The sequence below is a fragment of the Hyaena hyaena genome, unplaced genomic scaffold, assembly GCF_003009895.1.
Source record: "Hyaena hyaena isolate Hyena2069 unplaced genomic scaffold, ASM300989v1 scaffold_191, whole genome shotgun sequence".
Taxonomy (NCBI): Eukaryota; Metazoa; Chordata; class Mammalia; order Carnivora; family Hyaenidae; genus Hyaena; species Hyaena hyaena.
Window position 1 is genome coordinate 1,886,523 of NW_024080824.1, and position 15,780 is coordinate 1,902,302.

General features: G+C 33.4%; 1 protein-coding gene across 4 annotated transcripts in view; it reads right to left on the bottom strand.

The window, feature by feature from the left end:
• Positions 1–15,780, bottom strand: part of SMARCAD1 (SWI/SNF-related, matrix-associated actin-dependent regulator of chromatin, subfamily a, containing DEAD/H box 1) — a 77,396-nt gene that overhangs the window by 23,127 nt on the left and 38,489 nt on the right. For all 4 annotated transcript variants that reach the window (XM_039241291.1, XM_039241292.1, XM_039241289.1 and 1 more), the window contains exons 7-10: positions 14,347–14,448; positions 12,766–12,847; positions 10,942–11,333; positions 1,807–2,006 (exon numbers count right to left, since the gene is read on the bottom strand). In XM_039241291.1, coding sequence (XP_039097222.1) covers positions 1,807–2,006; positions 10,942–11,333; positions 12,766–12,847; positions 14,347–14,448 — 776 coding nt within the window. The remainder of the gene's footprint in view (positions 1–1,806; positions 2,007–10,941; positions 11,334–12,765; positions 12,848–14,346; positions 14,449–15,780) is intronic.

Consider the following 15,780-nt stretch of genomic DNA (forward strand, 5'->3'; position numbering starts at 1 on the left):
TTCTTATCTCTAAAGGCAACTTTTTTTGTTATAATTCATATGCAGGGCAGCTCAGTCATCAGGATGGTTTAACATTTTCTTCCAATGCTGCTAAATCCTTTCCCAAGGCAAGAAAACTACTTTAAATGTCTCTATGCTAAGCAGCGATGATGCCTGGCCAATATACCAACTAAAACTGCTTGTGCAACTCTTACCTTGGCTAAAAATAAAAACCAAGACAACAAATTTCACCCCCTAAAAGTGCATTTACATGAACTCTCAAGAAACTATCTACACAGGTATTTAGAAGTTCTATTTCAGGCTAGAGCCAATGAGCACTTTTTAAAAAAGAGCAATTTTTCTCATTTATTAACTACTTCATCAGAAAATTCCTCAGCATAATGGAAAGGACAGTGTATTACCTGATCATACTATTTACAAGTAACAGAACTTTGTGGATGTGGGTTTAAGAGAGAAATTTTTCAAGTGATGCAATAAAGCACTTGATTTTTTAAAATCCAAATTATGATAAAGTAGACTCAACTGGGTAAGTCTTGTAGAGTGAAGAACTCCCCATATCCAATGCTGTAGAACAAGAAGGAGCAGCTCCAACTACACTTTTAGGAGATGAATTTGCTGACATGGCCATAGTTCTTTCTATGCAACAGAGAAAAGAGCTTCTTTGTGGGAACTGCATCACGTTTCCCTACACCATCCCATAGCACCCTAGAAGGGCACAGAAAAGATTGTAGCTTACTATTAAAGGCTGGTAACCATATCTTGACTTTTAATTAACCAATGATCAGCAAATATGCTTTGATCATTGACTAGAAAAAGACTAGAAGTAAATAAAATCACCAACTAAGGTAATTAATTTTAATACCTAATGCTAATCTTATTAATTACCTATCAGAATACCTTATCAAATACCTAATCTTATCAAATACCTTATTAAATACCTATTACTCTGATAAGTAAACAATTTTATACATTTCTTTAAAAGGAAGTATTCTGAATAGTTCTGAGTCCCCAAACCACTTAAAAATAAAGTTTTAAAGGACAATGTCAAAATTGGACATTCCAATAACCCAGCACCATGCAAACTGAGGGTGTTCACAATTATAGAATACCATTTTAATATGTACTGGTTGTACAAATTTTTTACTGAAAATAATTTAGTGTCTGTTTTTTTGTAAGAATTCTGACAAGGTATTTTACTAATACTAGCAGTTTTGGGAAATATAGTTTGTATAATCTTTGCTTATATAATCTATTTAATAAGTGTCCTTTTCATTATTGTTATGTTTCTACTCCAGAAAGAGATTTAAAACTGAGCTTTTGAAAGCATTTAAAACATTAAATCAGATACATTATATTTTAATAATTTCATTTTATTTATGATTAAAAAGAAATTGAGCTAAAACAAAGTTTTTCACTGATACAATTAAGCGGCTAATTTTCTGAAGTACCAAACTGTGTAAAGGGGTAGTAGCTAAAACCACCTTTTCAGTTTTTGTGATTATATATAAAATTATCTGTCATCAGACAAGGAAAACATAGGTTATATAAGACCATAACATTTCATCCCTCTAATTTATAAAGATATAATGGAGTAAAATACCCTTGCAGGGTGGGGGGAGGGGGTATTGATAAAAAACAATTCTATCACTTAAGTGTCAGTGAAGGAAACTTTGGGCTTCTCTTCTTCTAACATTAGTTTTCCTAAAACTTCCACATGTAAGTTCCCTGGGCCCAATACAGAAATAAATTCTGAATTTTTATACAGCTGAGATAAAATAAGAAATAGGTATGTATAACAAATATTACCTCTGGTTTAGAATGGAGGGTTGTTCTATGTTCCATCCACCTCCATTTCCAGTGAGCATGGTAACTTGTTTTGTCAACTTATTTGAAATGTCTTCACATTTGTTCATAAGCCTTATAACTACATCTCTTTCTTGGATCAGTGTTTTACAATGCCATATCAGATCCTCTGATAAGCCATTAGTTTTGGACATCTTTGTGAACTATGGCATAAAAAGAAAAATAATTTAACAGGTCAGATCTAGTAAATAAAAATCCAGTATCATTCTCTTTAAAGGAAAGAAAATTGGTTAATTTCAATGTTTACTAATGACCATAATCAAGTGCTAAGAAAAGCGGTTTCTTTCTTCGTGTCTACATTTGAATTCCCATGTTTATCTCTGATAAATCCTACTGTCACCTCAAACTTACGATGCTGAAATAAAACATATCTTTCTCCCCAAAATGCATAATCTCAAGCTGATTATTACTTTGAACCTAGTGGCTGTTCTCTTACAGGAGAATTGCTAATGTCTCCTATGAAGTTTTGTTTTCAAAATCTGAGATTTGCTTTCATTACCAAAGGTAACAGTACTAAATTTAATACCTGCATACTCATATCTTGCCTCCATTTTCATCACTTTCCCTGCCTATAACATATTACCATATGATTAATCTTTCTAAAACATACTTTTCCCTACCTACCATCAACAAAGTACCACCCTTTGAGCTTTCAAAACTCCAACTATTATTTGTCACTTAGTTTGTTCCTAACTTGAGACTATTACTTTGAAAAGTATCGCATGAATCAAAATTTAACTATGACCAACTCAATAATTTGATAAATTTTTTTGAAAAGTCAGTTTCAATAAAACACTTGTATAAATGGTTTTCTATGAAAGCTCAAAGAATTTCTTTCAAAAATATATTTGTATTTTTTTCTAATGAAGACACTGAATAGTACTTCATCATGTAAAAGCTATAAAAATTAGAATTTTTCCACATATATAGTTGAAAAAATATCCTGAAGAATATTATAAAAAATATTTTTAGTGAAGAGTAACAGAAAACCCACAGCTATCTACAAAGCTAACAACCTGGCTAGACAAAAAGAAATATCTCACAAGCCAGAAATGAATAAAGGAAACTAGAGTAATACCACCTGTTAAAACTACACATAATTCTGATTCATGTCATCTTATTTACTCAGCATGTTTCAATTTACAAAAAGAATCACATTAACAACTCTAATTAATCCCTGTGATCAAAGTATATCTAAGTTCACAGAGAAGCTCAAATAATAGAAATTCAATACTTACAGGATATACTAAGATAACTTAATCAAAACACATAATAATATGCATTTTTCATATCTAACCTAGAAAAAGTTGGAAAGAAAATTTCCAATCTATTCCAAAGCCATGTTATTATTATATTGCAGGATTGAAAAACAAAACAAAAATGTAGTGCTTCACAAAATGGCACTGTGAAATATAGTTATTCGCACATGACATTTTCACATGGACAATATTAATAATCACAACACAATCTCCTACTTTGTGCTTTCAAGGAAAAGGATTTACACATCAACAGCAGGGTATATAATAAGTGGCTTGAAGATTCTAAGAAGGTTCTATTAGAACTTCTAATTAAGGGGAGTCTAGGTGGCACAGGGGTTAAGCATCCAATTTCGGTTCACGTTATGATCTCACAGTTCTTGAGTTTGAGCCCCACGTCAGTCTCTGTACTGACAGCTCAGCTCGGAGCCTGGAGCCTGCTTTGAATTCTGTGTCTCCCTCTCTTTCTCTCTGCCTCTCCCCCACTCACATTCTGTCTCTCTCTCTCTCAAAAATAAATAAAGCATTAAAAAAATTCTTTTAAAAGAAACTTCTAATAAAACATATTTTATTGGGGCACCGGGGTGTCTCAGTAAGTACAGCAACAGACTCTTGGTTTGGATCTGGTCAGGCTCTCATGGTGGTGGGATGGAGACCCAGCAGGGAGCCTGCTGAAGATTCTCCCTTAGCCCCTAGTGCTTATGCAGGTGTGCGCCCTCTCTCAACAAAACAATAAATAGAATACATTTTCAAAAGAATATTTGGAGAGAGATAAAGCACACACATGCAAGGTGGGGGGGAGAGGGAGGGATGGAGGGAGGGAGAGAGGGGGGGAGAGAGGGAGAGAGAGAGGGAATGAATCCCAAGCTGGCTCTAAGCTCAGTGTGGAGCCTGATGCAGGCCGATCCCACCACTGTGAGATCATGACCTTGGCCAAACCAAGAGTCTGCTGCTCAACCAAACTGAGTCACCAAGGTGCCTCAATTAAATACATTTTTAAAGGAACCCCAAAACTAGAGGCCAAAAACCAATCTCATACTTTTTGTGGGTGTGTGCGAGTGTGTATGTTTATGGTGTGTATGTGTGTGAGAAAACAATAACAACCAGGATATAAAGAACATATATTGTGTGCTTTGTATGGGCTAGAAACTACTAGATGTCTTTTATTCACTAACTCATTAAATCACCATAATAACTAAAGATCAATCTACCAATTCTGGTACCATTTCCAAGTTCTCACAGTATGGTAAGATTCCAAAGTCCATACTGTTTTCTTTTCACTATAATTAGTACTTCCCTAAGTTAAAAAAAAAAAAAAGAAAGAAAGAAAAAGAAAAAGAAAAAAAGTTAAGACCTTTTAAAAGTTTGAAAAAAACAACCTTTTTTCTGTAAACAACTACATTTACTATTTTCTAATTTTTAAGCAAATACTAGCTTGGCTGGTGAAGGTATCTGGTATGTAGACACAGTCCCTATCTTCATGTAGTTTACAGTCATTGGGAAAGACAGGAAACAAATAATTGTAAGTGTAACAACTGTTATTACAAGGGAAAGTACAAAACTTCATGGGTACTTTTCCTAAGGAGACTAATATAATCTAAAGGACCCCGAAAATTCTTTCAGAGTAACAAGGCCAGAAATAAGAAGGAATTATTCTAATCCAAAGAAGATCAATTCAATTATGTCAGAATCTACAGAAGAATTAAACTAACATTTCAAAAAAGAAACGACCAGATATAAACTATATCTGGTTAAAGTATACCAGGGAGATATAAGCAGAAAAATCCAGACTGGGAAACTACAGAATAAATGATCCAATTCATACACCAAAGATATTAGAGGAAAAGAAAAAGACAGATGGGTGGGGAACCTACAGATTAGCAGAGTTAAAAGACTGATATCTATGGGGCACCTGGGTGGCTCAGCGGGTTGAGCATCCAATTTCACTTCAGGTCATGATCTTGTGTTTCGTGAGTTCAAGCCCCACACTGCGCTCACTGCAGCTTATCAGCTGTCAATGGAGACCCTGCTTTGGATCCTCAGTCCCCTCTCCCTGACCCTCCCTTGCTTGTGTTCTCCCCAAAATAAATAAATATTTAAAAAAAAAAAAAAAAAAAAAAGACTGATATCAAACAACCTCAGAACGTAGTGCTTATATACTGGATTCTAATTACTTCAAATTCTACTAATTCTAATTAATTCAAAATCACTTAAAAAAAAACAAACATACCAATTATGAGAAACAAAATTTGAACACTGAATGCAGATATTTTTCCTTTTCTTGGAGATTTACTAACTTAATGTTAGGAATTATTGATGATTTTTATTAGATGTGACAGTGTAGTTTAGTTTTGTTTAGGGAAAAGACCTCTTTTGAGATAAATTTAAATTTTTATGGACAAAATGAATTCTGAGATTTGCTTCAAAATAATATTAGATGGAAGGAAGTGGATGAGGATACAGATGAAACAGGATCAGATACCAGCCAGGCACCAAAGCTACTGTGAGGACATGGGGTTTCGCTACCTTATTCTAATTTTTTATGTTTGAAATTCTTGTAGAGGAAATCAAGGAGAGTGCAAAAGGTAACACTTCAATCAAGCTGCATCAGTTTGAGTTGGTTACTAAGATTTTTAAGTGAACTTGACATTTTGGTTATTTTTGAAGTCAAGATTTAATAATTTATCTCCCTGGGACTTCCTACTGTCCCTACCTCTCCTCCCATTTAAGCCAAACAACACTGGAGATGGTCCAAATTATTGCCAGTTGAGAACTTAAATCTATCCAGTAATGTACGGTATCCATGAATGTAAAACATCAGACTTTCAAGGAAAAAGTTTCACTGAAAGATGAAGTTATCAGGATTTGGTTTGGTTATGAGTAACAATAAACTTGAGTTTATTTCTCTCCCTGTAAATGAAGACCTATGGAAACACTTCATATCCGATATGATCGCACCCAAATCAAAGATTTTTTTTTTTTACTTTATTGTTTCATATCCTCAATACGTGGGATTCCTACCATCATAGAACAGAAAACAACAGTTTCTTAGCATTTCGCTAGTTATATATATAACACTTCCAAAGCAAAATATAGTAGATATCTATAGCTAACATTTCTAAGAACCAGAATTCAGTTGAATGGGCATTTAACCCTTAGATTTCCCATAGGACAGTACCATAATTATACCCCACTTACACACGAAGAAATGTAGAATAAGAACTTGCTAAAGGTCAGATTAATTGCTAGAAATATCACAATTAGAATTTAAAGCCAGGTGATCTAGCACCACTATATTATTCACCCATCTCTTACCTCCTAGTATCTACTCACAAAACCAAGCGAATAAAAAGGCATGCATGAAATTCAGAAAGAAGAAATCCAACACACGAGAAACAGCAAGGATTCCTCTGGATGTCTAGGAAATGAGATCCCAAGGTCACAGCTGAATAGAGGGCCTATAATCCAACCAGTCTAAACCAGAGCATGTCTTAAGATTCCAGGCTAGACTTTTTTATAGGAAGATGGAATACAAATGGAATATTTGAAGTGTCTAAAAACTGAGGGGGAAATTTAGACAGCCGTGAGGTTTGATATAATAAATATATAGAAAACTGGACAAAGAAAAACCAAGACCACTAATACCTAGAGAAAGCAAAATACTAAACAAAGGGAAAAAAAGCAATCATGTAATATACTACATGGTTAAGAAAGGAATTTACATAGTCATAATAATGTAAATACTAAAAAATTATCTACAAAATTATATTAACTTAAATAAATTTCAATATGTAATTTCATAATATCTTTATTAATGGTGTGTGTGTGTGTGTGAGGGGAGGAGGGGAGAGGGAGAGAGAGAGAGATGGAGAGAGAGAGAAATAGAAAGAAGCAGATAGATGGGCTGGCACTTAAGGAAATGTAAAAGAATACTCTACTGTTAAATTACTATTTCCAGAAGACAAAAAGCATGTAAAAATCCTATAAAATACTTAACCTCATCAAAAAAGGGTTTGAGAAATGTAGATATTCTGTAAATGCAGGACCTACTAGTATGTAGGTCTATATACAGTATTGACCTAGTTATTGATGAGCATAGAAAATATGGTCCTAGTTATATAATACGAAATATACAAATGGATGCACAAATAAGATGCTCAATAAAGTTTTAAGTGGTGGGCATCTTTGGCAGAATTTTGGCTAATTTGACCTTCTTTGTTAGTGCAGGTAATGTTTTATTTTAGATAAAGAAAAATCAGTCCTCAAAAACATATGATAAAGCTATTTTTTTTTTTTTCAGGTGGAAGGGAGGAAGGGGAAGCAATTCCTATTTGCTGGATAATTACATGGAAAAAAAAGAACATCAATATGGCCCTGATTACTCTTTGATTAAAAGACTCAAGTTTATCACTTCAAGGACTTTTTTCTTTTAAAAATAGTCACAAATTGAAGTACCTCTCTCCTGCCACAGTGTGTCACTCTTACAATACAAGTCTTTTTTAATTTCTACAGAAAGGGAGAAATTGTTTAAAGTCGGATTTGACTCCCTACCGAACAAGTAACATTTTTGAGGACAGAGTCCTAATCTTATTCACCGCTATAAATACCTGGCAGCAGCCAACAAAGTACTCAAAATGCATTTAAAATGTATTTTATAAATGTTTGTTGAACTTATTCAAATTAAAATACAGCCAGAATACAGTCATCTTAAACATAATTTACTGAAAATCACCCTATCAGGAAGGAAGGAACAGGCATTCCCATGCTTTAAGTGACAAACTTAAGCACACACTTTACAATAATCACTGGAAAAACAAAGCAGAAAAGAAAACTTTGGTCCATGTTACTAGTAAATGGGGACAGTACAATGAGCAAGAAGTATTTTGACATGAACTAAAACCTGGGTTGTTAGTTCAACGATCAAAGACTGCATCTACACTGACCTAAATGTTAAGGAAAAACAGATGAATATATGAAGTTTTAGGTTGAGATATTCATAAATGAGTTACTCATGTATCTTCCTTTGGTCAGCATACATTACTATTCAGATTAAAGTATAAAGATGAAACATATAAGATTATCAGACATAACAGTCCCCATCTTACTCTGCACAAGGCTAGACAAAAAACTCAGTAAGTAGTGGGCAAACTGATACCATCAAATGTGTGAAATATGGCAATTAAAATCCCAGTTTTACCACATTAACACCATGTTTTAAACTGACATTATTATTGGCTTGCTGTATTTCCAAAGTCTCCATCATTTAATGATTCAGTTTCTTACAATAAACACATCCTTTACTATACCTAAGCAGAAAAAGATGGAAAAATTATGAAGAAAACTTAGCATACACTAAGTTTTGATTCAAAGAAAACAGGTTTAAAGCTGCAAACATAAACACCCTTGTAAACAATGCACTTATTTTGTTAAACAAATTCTACTCATGTAAAATAAGGGTGACTACAGTATGTTACAGCATTTAATGTTTAAAAAGTGTAATTCTGACGAGAAAGTCGTAACGATGTACTTTTCCCATTTCATTTTGTTTTAAAAGGCACTGCTAATCTAATTTTCACAAATTGTTTTTCTAGTAAGGCAATGAAACATTAATGATTACATTTAATCTACCAATGTTATAGACTTCAGTTTTAGCAAAAATCGTAATTAAAACGTGTGTACTGGATTTGTTGGTTCAGTTTGCCTTTTTAAATGAATTATTAATGACTCTTAAAGTTCTCACAAATTCCTCAATCCTTAAGACTGTAAATAAGCTTCAACAATAATGTTAAGAGTTTATATGCTGTAAAGTAGTGAATCATATATGTAGTTTTTTAGTACAATGTACATAAATATTAACTTTACCTCTGATAATTTTAAGATCTGAAATTACTCTCTAAATCAGAGTAACCTAAATCACATTCAAAATTCTAAAGTGACTGAAAGTAAAAACTTAAAATTCCACGCACATGAAAATTCAAGGCTTCTATACATGATGTGCCAGTGTTAACTGCTCATTTCCAAAGCTCTTCATTTACCTACATTTTTCAGGACAGCAAAGTCCTGTTTTTGCTGAAGTAGCAAGTTTACTTTGTAACTGGTACATAAAATAACCAACATTTAGATAAATGGCTAGCAAAAAAATACTGTCTTTGTGTTCAATTTTTAGAGAGGGGGCAAGATGCAATAGGAGGTTTAAAAAGGTTAACACACAATCTACAAAAAATTCATGTTGAGACTAATTTAAACTATGCCAATTAATTAGTAGGGGAAATATGCTTTCTACATGTTAAGCTGAATATTTTTGAAAGCATCTGGCACATATAAGTCCGGTATAATTTACTTTTACTATAAGATATGTGGGCAAGTAATTACAGTTACTAAGTACACTGGCTGCAGATAATTGCATTCCTTATTAAATAAATTAGAATCCCAACAAGCCTGAGCAGTCAACTCTGCAATAACACAGAAGACCATTAAAGATTAAAAGAAAGAAGAAAAGGGAGAAAAGGAGAACAAGAAAGCCCTTCAGCAAATACTTTCACAAATAATCACTCAGGCAAAGCCGAACAAGTTTCGAAAGGGCCTGCTTTGACAGATGTTCTCTGGAAAAGCAAAGGCTGCAGGCAAAACGAATGGCTTTATTTATTTTATTTTTTAAGCTACGAAATATTAGTAATGTTTCTTTATTTTTCAAATATCTTAATTTTTTAAAAAATGCTTTTTAGAACCACTGTTCAGGGACCCGCCCACAGTGCCAGTTTCAAAGACATTTATTAAAGGAACTTCTGCTCTTATAGATTTGTCACAAGTATAAAATTATTCACAAAAGCAACTTTACTCCCTGAGAGAGAATAAAACTTCCTTAAAATTTATAAAGCTTCAAGAGGCAGTTCATCTTCTAAAGCTGTAAAAAAATCATCCACAGTGCTTTCACAGCGGGGCCTATATATACAATTCATGATATAAAAGCCCACATTCTCACAAAAGTCAAGGCAAAATTTAAAAGACAGAGTTCTTCTATTTCTCTGTATGAACAAGATTTGCTGACTGCTGACATTTATAAACTCAAAATACAGGTATTTTGGATAACACTTGTTTATAGTTCAAATTCCATAAAATGATCATGCAAAGTGTACTTACCAGTTGCTTATGCTTTCCCTTCACCTAACGCCTTAATTCTAGGCTTCACACACTTTTCTATCTTTCCAATAAAAATCGCTTGCAGCCTGCCACACTCCATAAAATGGCCGTGTTGTTTAACCAAGAAAAACATGTTAGAGATTGAGCTGTCACTTTTAAAAGAAAAAGAAAATAAACAATTGCTCCTTTTGTGGTGAAGCATAAAACACTTAGGCTGGCATTTTGAATCATGGAGCTCCCCTGGACGTTGCTATTGCTTTTCAAGTAGCTGTAGTAAAATTTCTGCCACATTCTTGCTTTCTGCATGGTGTCTCAGCAGTAACAGATCAGAACAGGCTAGCAAACGACTCCTTCCTAAATGTAAGCTCTAATTTCTTCTTCTGCAGTGAAATGAACCAAGTTTCTATGCAAAAGAATGAGTGACAGTATGCCCAGCCAATCAGCTTGGGTTTTTTCAGGAAAATCACCCCTTAATTCATTCAAAATTAGGTCATATGACACTATTTGAAATACTATTGGCTTACAATGAAAGTAATGTTTGACTCTACACAGGGTAAGGCCACCCATCTATGCTTCCCTGGGCTGAAGACACCTTGACTATAAACGGTACTGTGAATTAAACACACACACATATATACACACATACACACATACAGGAGGGAAAAAAATAATGGAGCCTTACCAGAGCTTCCCAACTATTAAAGGGCCGGAGTTCAGTTATCTTCTGAGCCTTTTTCTGAGAACACTGAGGAATCAAAGTTAGTTCACCAATTGAAGCATCTTGAAGAAAGTGAAGAATTTTACCCTTATAGCCATCCTCCATCACTTCTTCACCACTACTGTAGTCCTCATCTAGTGAACTGCCCGCATCAGAACCCGAATCATATTCAGAGTCTTCAATAACTCTCTTAGGATTAAATACATTTTTTTTACGTTTCTTATTAAAACCATTTTGTGGTTTCATGGAACATTTCTGTTTCAGCTTTGTTTTAGCTGAATTTTTAGGATAATTCTGACTTCTCGAAGAAGCTTCTTTTCCATTTGGAAATTCACTTTGTGAGGCATACTGCATATCTACATAGGTAGACAAAAGTAAATTAGAAAGATATAAATTAAATACAAGGATATAAACCTTCAAATAAGATAAAAAATATCTAAACATGATAGTTTTCTTTTGAACACAGAAGTCAACTATAATTTGTTAAATCTTGATACAAAGAGAAATACTGAAGTAGAATCTAAAGTTGTACAATGAGTTGAAATAGCTCGTTTAAAAAACAGGTGATAATTTTTAAAATAAAAAATATAAATCCCCATTTTCTAATAAAGGTCCTGAGCACATAAATGGCAGCTGCATATTCATAAGCTGCCCCAGATGTCGCTCAGCAGCCCATCTCCATGCCAACACGGATGGGTATAGCAAAAACAACGTTCACCCTAAATTAAAACCATTCTTATTATATTAATTTTCCATTGCCATCTCCACCTATTTAAATATACTATTATTAAAAAGCCCTGCGACTTTTTCATTGGTTTACCCATCATATCCCATAGATTTCTAAGATGTCTGATTGAAGAGATTCTGTTATCTCTTACTGGTTAGTCTATAACATGATACTTTACTGTTTAGAATGTTTGTTTTACTTACTCAAAGAACTCACAGACTTACACATTATCATACATTCATTCTGGTGCATGTATAATAAAAGGAAAAATGAATTGGATAAAGTATTCCTCAAATTCTCCACATTCACAATCGTTATAACTCTTTTGAATCATTCTCCAGACTCATAACTGGTGATTTGGTGGCTTTCTTTTTTCCACAGACTATCATTCTCTATGCCATCAAGAACACCAGTACTAGGGTATTTCTTAGAAGACTTCATTAAAAATAAAACAAAAAACCTCAATGCCATTGTACTGGGCTTTTTAAGCTGGCTTTGAAATTATGAAGAGCTGATCTGATTTGCTTAAGGATGCTAATAAACATATGTAATTCAACTCTCCTCCACTAATTCTCTACCATTTGGTTTTGAAAGTTAAAAGTGCTCCAACAGAGGTTTAGGGAATTTACTCCTATAGGTTTAGGGAATTTCTTCCACGCCAGGGATACTCTCTTTTAAGTTTCTGAGAGTGGTGCACTTTTGATACTCATGTAACGACAGGCAAGGACACCTACATTTCCTTGATTATAAAATACCAGCAATCATAAGATCCATCCTGAGAGATGTTAAAATATTAAAAAAATGTTTTTTTTATACTCTATAATACATGTTCACTTAAAAGTAGCCCTAATTATTTAAGAAAAAAAAAAAAGCCAAATAGAAATTTTCTATTTCATTTTATACTGCCATTAACATTTGGAAACTGCTCATTTAAAAAAAATTTTACATTATTATTTCTATTATTTTTTGCAATCCCATTCACTGATTATTAGCTAACAGGTTTATCATTTTCTTATATTCCAAAATATGTATGTGTTTTCTATGACAAAGGAGCTAATTACCTTGGTCTTCTGCAAACACTTTTAAAGATTCTAAAGCTTCTGTGTACATCCATTCATGTTCCTTGAGTACTTCCCTTAGTTCCTAGAAATAAGTCATTGATCTTTTTGTTAAAAATCTCAAATTAGCAACTCATACAAAACTTTTATACTCTTCTAAAAATAAGTAAATCACTTGAAAATTCATTTCTGATTATTTCATGCTTGTTTTCATGCTGCTTTACAAATGCTTTCTGTGTATATAAAATTTCACCTCTGTCTTCAAAGAAGTTGTTTGACTGTTTCTAAACTTTTTCTATCCCTATAACGTGCTCTGAAAACTTCAGGATCAAAAATATCTGTTCAATCAAACTTAAACATGTAGTTAGGCTTTTACAAACTGCCAACATCAAAACATACAGTTTCAACACATGTAAAGAACGAGAAGAACAAAAGATTTTGCATTTAGCTCTTCAAAATATTACCTGTGCATATACTTGAATAAAAACAATGCAAGTGTAAATGTATTCTAAATGTTAAACAATATGCTTCTACATACAATTATGTGATTAAACAGAGGTGCTTTTAATAGAGGCATGCTTGGCTGTGAAATTATTCTTACTATTTAATAAGTAAAACAAAGCTTATGGAATATTAAAATACCAAGATGCAGTATTACACTTTAAAATTCTTTTCTGGGGTGGGGTGCCTAAGTGGTTCCATCAGTTGAGCTGAGCAATTGACTCTTGATTGAGACTCAGGTCATGATCCCAGGATCGTGGGATGGAGCCCTGCATCAGGCTCTGTGCCAAGTGTGGGACATGCTTAAGATTCTCTCTTTTCCTCCCTCTGCCCCTCTCCCCCGCTCACACATGTGTGCTCTTTCTCTAAAAAAAAAAATAAATAAATAAAATTTAAAAACAAAAATTTCTTTTTTAAGTTTATTTTTTTAAATAATCTCTACACCCAGTGTGAGGCTCAAATCCACGACCCTGAGATCAAGAGTCAGACCCTCTTCCGATTGAGTTGGCCCGATTACCCCTATACTGTAAAATTCTTTTTTTTTTTTTAAGTTTGTTTACTTTTTGAGAGAGAGAGAGCATGAGAGGGGCAGAGAGAGAGAGGGAGAGAGGAACTCTCAAGCAGGCTCCACACTGTCAGCGCAGAGCCCAATGCAGGGCTCAAATTCACAAACTGTGAGACCGTGACCTGAGCAGAGATCAAGAGTCAGATGCTTAACCAACTAAGCCACTAAGCTGTCCCTTTAAAATTCTTAATGAGAAATTTAAAGGACGAGAATATGAAAAAAGCTAACAGTTAACTTTGCTTTCTAAATATTCACATTTTATATAGGAGTTCCAATTGTTATGGTTATGTCTGTTATTATTTTAGCTGTTATGGTAACATAACAATTAAGCTAACAATTAAGGTAAATACACAATGTAAGGAACAAGTAGTATAAAAGTATTTTATAATACTGATAAAAAAGAACATTTAATTAGAAAACCGTAAAATGCATACTGAGCTTTTACACAGTTGATCTCAAACACTATTTTATGTCAAACATTTAATATACATTGATGAAATCTGTTCATGACTACCCACCTGTTTATCAAAATTAGGAAATTCCTTTTGCAATTTCAATACAATACTTTCTTGCTTTTCCCAATTACTGCTAGATTCTGCAGACTCATTTGATTCTTCTCCCTAATGGGGGGGAAAACAATTCAGGAGATTACAAATAATGTTAACAGTCTTAAGACAATTATATTTATATTTTTACTTGATTTGGAACTTACCACAATTGGTAAGAATCCAAAAATGTTTCTTTCTGTTCTGTGAAAACTGACAAATTTATATCTTTAAGGGTAAAGAATTTAGCATTACAAAAAGACCTTGATTGCATATCCAATAACTCACACTTCATCCAGCACTCAAAATAAGATAAATCTGCTAAGAGACTAGAATGTTTCTTAATTACTCTAAATAATTCAGGTATATTGATGTCTCTCCAAGCTAATGGCAAGTGGCAAAAAGTGATTCAAATATTTCATCTATGCTCACAATTTTATAACTCCTTACAAATTTCAAATACTGAGAGAAAATATTTACTTCTACTTCAGTGTTGATTCATTGAATGGCTTGAGTATTAATTGTTCAGCCACAACATAAAAGTTACACAATGATGGAAACTTATGTGAAACCAAAACATTAAAATGGGAATAATTATCGTTACTCATTTAATCTTTCTTCTTTTGTCACTTAAAACTTTGCTTAAAAAAACTGGTTAAAATTTCGTATTTAAGCAAAAAAGATTCTTGGGTTCATGCATAAGAAAATCTTGTATTTTAGTCAATCAAAAATCATTTACCTAACTCTGCTTAGAACTGTACCACATGGTACACAAACAAGATCTAGAAAAACAGCTTCATGCTTTCTTTTACCTCCTTTCTTATCTGACAACTGTTAGTTTTTTTTTCTCACTACCCAAAACAGGAATACTAAAAATTATGAATACCTCTCTCGCACACAGGAATATGACGAAGCTCCACAAGGCAAAGACAAATAAAATACAATGAAAGTTTGGAGTAAGAAGAAGAAAACTCGTGTGTTTTTATAATACTAAATAGCATATCTGGGCTAAAGTACAGGGACCATAGAAAGGCTACAAGGCTGAAAACTTAAATCAGAGCTAATAATGCATTTGGCTTGCAATACCAAATTGAGATCAGTCTTTATTGAGAAAGCAAAGGATTCTGAACAGGAGAATAAAACACTAATATGTGGAGAAAGCATTTCAAAGCCCACAAAAAGTCATACTTGCATCCTCACTTAACAGCTGAAGACACTGAAACTTCAAGAATAAACCTTTTAGAGGTCACAGATGGATAATAACCATCTGAGGCTGGAAGAGACACTTAGGTGTCTTACTCTAGATTGGTGTTTTTCCACTATGTGTTTCCTATATGTTAGTCCTTCACATAGCACATTCCTGGCTTTGAATTCATTAAGTGTCTATCAATGAATGAACAGATAAAC